The sequence below is a fragment of the Gossypium raimondii genome, chromosome 3 (genome assembly GCF_025698545.1).
Source record: "Gossypium raimondii isolate GPD5lz chromosome 3, ASM2569854v1, whole genome shotgun sequence".
Taxonomy (NCBI): domain Eukaryota; kingdom Viridiplantae; phylum Streptophyta; class Magnoliopsida; order Malvales; family Malvaceae; genus Gossypium; species Gossypium raimondii.
The window spans coordinates 5,272,294-5,277,520 of NC_068567.1; the positions used below are offsets into that span (position 1 = coordinate 5,272,294).

The 5,227-nt window shown below is 34.3% G+C and overlaps 1 protein-coding gene across 1 annotated transcript; it reads right to left on the bottom strand.

Annotated features, from left to right (window-relative positions):
- Positions 1-3,364: 3,364 nt before the first annotated feature.
- Positions 3,365-5,227, bottom strand: LOC105796766 (eukaryotic translation initiation factor). The gene is made up of 5 exons (XM_012626566.2): positions 4,941-5,227; positions 4,154-4,322; positions 3,940-4,065; positions 3,638-3,703; positions 3,365-3,560 (listed from the first exon to the last, which is right to left on the bottom strand). Exons 1-5 carry the CDS (start codon positions 5,147-5,149, stop codon positions 3,513-3,515), a joined length of 618 nt encoding a protein of 205 aa, XP_012482020.1. The 5' UTR covers positions 5,150-5,227; the 3' UTR covers positions 3,365-3,512.

Sequence of the window (5,227 nt, forward strand, 5' to 3'; positions counted from 1 at the left end):
TGGGCAAAAAAATGAGGCCCGTTTAGAAAATGGACCGGGCCTCGGGCACCACTTTTTTGGCCCGGGCCTGGCCCGGCCCGATAATAAATATATTTATTTTTTAATTTTTTTTAATTTTAAAATACTTTTTAAAATACTTTTTAATTTTTTTTAATTTTAAAATACTTTTTTTAATTTTTAAAATAAAGTTTTGGTATTTATTAAAAAATAAGCCGGGCCGGGCCCGGACTTATGATTTTTTTCTCGGGCTAAAATTTTTTATGGCCCGGCCCATGAGCACCTCTAGAAAGGTTCACTTTCATCCAATAGTTGAAAGTATTTTAATTCTTGACATTATAATTCATTTTTTTTTCAAACTCAAGTCTATTAATTTTTAGTTCAAAGTCTATTAAGAGAACCTATACTGTTATGTAAAGTCCGCTTTAATCCCTCGACTAAAAAGTTGCTCCAGACTAGTCACTGTATATTAAAATTTTATTCAAATAAATTACTAATAATTCGGACAAAACATATCATGTCCAACTAATTTACCCATAACCCGACCTAAACCATAAAAAAATCCAACCATTCTCAAGAAGTTCATGTATTTTTAAACTATTGTGTGACTGAAAATTTTGTTAAGTACGTATTTTTTTAGCAATGTGATAGTTAGAAAATACATGAAATTTTTGGGATGGTTGGATTTTCTTTTATGGGTTGAGTCAGGTTATAAGTAATTAGTTGGATATAATATATTTTCTCAACCGAGTTGGTTTCGGTTGACTTGTGCCACCAACTCAGTTAAGGATTTTGTTAATAATATAAATATATAATTTATAGAAGTAATGAAGCGTGCTTATGTAATTGACATATTTTATTATTATTATTTAAATTAAATAGACGAAGCACTCTCGAATAGTATAACTTATTTTAAATACGAAAGATTACTTTTTATAATTTCCCTAACCAAGTTAATACTTGGTTGACTCGTAATATACTCAAATGAGAATTTTATTAACAGTATAGATATATCAAGTTGACATTTTATTTAAAGATGTTAATACATTTCAAGTCTTTTGACAAAATTTGGCATTTTTAATCATAATTTTTTTGTTAAATACAAAAATAAGTTTGAATTAGAGGTGCTCATGGGCCGGGCGGCCCGCCCGAAATATAGGAGGGTTCGGGTAAAAATATAGGCCCAAAATATGGGCTTGGGCAAAAAAGCGAGGCCCGTTTAGAAAACAGGCCAAGCCTTAAGCACCACTTTTTTGGCCCAAGCCCAGCCCGAATATAATAAATATTTTTATTTTTTATTTTTTTAATTTTAAAATATTTTTAAAATACTTTTTTTTAATTTTTTTATTTTTAAAATAAATTTTTGGTGTTTATTAAAAAATGGGCCGGGCCGAGCTCGGACTTATGATTTTTTTCCCCGGGCGGGCATGGACAAAATTTCAGGCCCATATTTCGAGCTAGGCCCGGGCCAAAATTTTTTAATGGGCCCAGCCCGGCCCATGTGCACCTCTAGTTTGAATGCACTTATGCACTTTGTTCTTTCAATTTAAAAATTAAAAAGTTAGTATTGTATCAAAAATATATGTAAAACTTTTAACAATGTAACTGCAAAGAAGTCGTGAATTCGAGCACAGTTTGAACATTCTTAAATACATAATAATTTTTAATTTAATTAATTGAGATAAATGAGTTTATTGATAGCTTGTGAAATATAGTATTTTAGTAATAGGTTTTATAGGAACCGGACGATCCTATTTGTTCAAATACCTAGCGGCAAACTCCTATGTTCCTTTCATTACAATATTTTTGAACAAGTTTCTGAATACCAAGCTCAAAGGTGTTCTTATTGATGATATTGATATTGATGATAGTGACGATATTGATGCTAGCGACACTATTGATAGTGACCTTGATACGGAGTTGAAGCTTCTAACTATGATGAATGCGTTAACTATGGATATGATGTCAGAAATAGACTGCTTTTATATCACCCTTCAATTCAAACTAGCAAAAGCAATGTCTCTTACATAATATAGATTCCAAACATTCATGATCTGGATGTGAATGAGGCGAATTACTTATCCCTTGGTCTATTAGTGAACTATCTCTCCAAGGATTGTGAAAGATATTCCACTAGAAATATTCTTGTTATTGCTTCGACTCATATTCCCCAAAAAGTGGATCCCACTTTAATAGCCCCAAATAAATTAAATACATGTATTAAGATATGAATTCTTATTCCACAACAACGAAAGCACTTTTTCACTCTTTCATATACTAAGGGATTTCACTTGGAAAAGAAAATGTTCCATACTAAGGATTCGGGTCCAAAACCGTGGGTTCCAATGCATGAGATCTTGTAGCACTTACCAATGAGGCCTCATCGATTAGTATTACACAGAAGAAATCAATTATAGACACTAATACAATTAGATCTGCTCTTCATAGACAAACTTGAGATGTGCGATCCCAGGTAAGATAGATTCAGGATCATGGATTCAAGATCATGGGATCCAGCTCTTGTACAAAATGTACTTCTAAATAATTACCCCTTAGATCCTACATCTATCTACATGAAGAAGAAATCATGTAACGAAAGGGATTCTTATTTGTACAAATGGTACTTCGAGCTTGGAACGAGCATGAAGAAATTAACGATATTTCTATATCTTTTGAGTTGTTCTGCCAGATCGGTCGCTCAAGACCTTTGGTCTCTACCCGGACCCGATGAAAAAAATGGGATCACTTCTTGTGGGTTCGTTGAGAATAAATATATTTTATATTTTTCTTTAAAAGATACTTCAATGAATATAAACATGATCAACCAGAACTAAAATCAACTCAACACAAAGTACAACCGAGTAAAAAATGAAATATAACCATAACTAGACCAAAATAAATCCAAACAAATCCACAAGGTGAGATTTAAATTCAAAATAATCTGACAAAAAATCCACCTCGAATTTGGGGACGAAACAAGGAGGTATCTTTTTCTTCTAAAATTTGAATTTGGGACGAAACAAGTTCTCAATTAAAATTTTCAACTTCGAGTCAAATTCAATGTAATCATCATCCGACACGAGTATGTTCAACTTTTACCATAACGACATACTACCTAAATATGTGTTAGACATAAAGGCCGGTTACAAGGTCGGGAGAAAAAACCCGGACCAACATACATTAGAATCAACTGTCCGATGTTTCAGACGGTCGAAAGCAAGGTAAGAAAGAAGATACATGGAAGATGTTAAGGTTTGAACCTAAGACCTGACTCCTTAAACATGACAAACTTCCCTAATTTATTTTAGAAAATAACATGAATGCAAAGTAAATATACGAATATGTCAAAATCTACATAACACAAAAATTATAAATGAAGGGGCTGTAGTAAAAATTTCACTATGTAGAATATAAAAAATATCTCGACATAAAAACTTTATAATCGATGGTATTACATTAAAAAAAATAACTCACATGAAAAATATTTCAAGCCCCAAAGACAACGGCAAAGATGTTCAAACATTGTATCGGCCTTTTGCCGATCTTTCCCTTCTCGAGTCATCCTGCAACATACAAAGCAACCGGTCATGATAAAAGAATATGCAATCAAAATCACAAGCATAGATCGAAAAATGCTTACATGGAAGCTATAAGTAATTTTATCGTTGACGCCAATGATCTCCTTCCACTTCCTCCCGATGCCCATCTACAAAACAGGGTTCGAATCAACATCGTCAGCACATATACCATTCAGAAAAGTCCCAAATCAAGAAGAAGAGACGATGACTTCATCGTACTTCTGCCAATTATACATTGCAACCTATGTTGCTTCGACTTATTTGGAAACATGGAAACATCGATATGAGCATAAAAACTAAAACAATATAATAAGTTCGGTAAACATGACGATTAAGATGGTTTTACGTCACGGGATTCCTATACCTGAGCAGCTTCGTTCGTTGCCGTCTTGGTCCATAATGCAAGTTTGTCCTGCCTTTGGCGTACGCTAGCAACTACACCACAAATCTCATCCGCCTCATCGAATTGCTCCCCGATCAATGCCATCAACTGCAAAAAAGGAGATAAAGTCAACCGAAATCCCAATACATCTTATATAGGTCGCAGCAGGCATAACAATATGGCTCGAAGCACCCACGGTTTCAAGCCACATATTCTCGAGATTAGCCTTTCTGTTGCTAGTGACAGACCACTTTCCTCCACTAGCACACTCGGGATCTTCCCATTTGGGTTCAATTCCGGCCTTAAACAAGTGGAAATCAGCATTCCCGGGCAACTTGCTGGGCTTGAATATTTGATCATACAAACTGAAACATGACAAAAGTATTTTCAGTCTCCATCTTTCAAAGCGAACAATCGAAAACATAAGAAGGCAAACAACAGAAACCATCCAAAGTTCCCTCGAATCTGAGAGGGAGAGGTATCAATAAATTGAATCATACGGAAAATGGTTGAATTCCATAGCTAGACCTGACAATATTAAACGCGACAGTGAAAAAAATAACTAAAACAAGACATAAAACATGATACAAACACACGAATGTCTCCAAATCTATATAATACAAATAATCTAACACATCAAAATTCATGTAGATATAAAATGTCTTAAATACAATATACACAATTTTCCAGGTCTAATGCTAAGATCCTAGAAAACAATGACCTCCAATGACAATCAATTTCTCACTAACCAAACACAAAAATACAAAATACCCTTTTTCTCTTTAAACAAAGCAAATCTCCAATAAATCAATGAACAAACAAAAATACACCAATAACCCAAATAGAAAATAACTTTTTTTTTCAAAGGATACGAATAAATCCAATCCATAAATCGAATAAGGCACGATCAAGACCAGCTAAAAAAAATCAACAGATCTTCAAATCTAGATAAAAAAACGAGAATTAGGTATTTGAATAAGTACCACCAAAATTCTTCTACGGTGTCAAATGTGTAAACCTTGCGTAGAGAGGTACCCCAAGCGGCGCCTTGTTTAGGCCTTGATTGGTTATCAAACCAAAAGGTCCACTTTCTCTCGAGTTTATGTGGTTGCTTCTCTGCCCCTGTTGTTGCTTCCGCCTCTGGCGCCGCCGCCGATATGGCGTTAACTTCCACCGCCGCCTCGCTTGCCATATAAGCTTCTTTTTCTGTATTTTTCTTTCTTTTCTTTTCCGCTTCCTCTTTAGCTAAGCTTGAAGGAAAAGAAAAGTG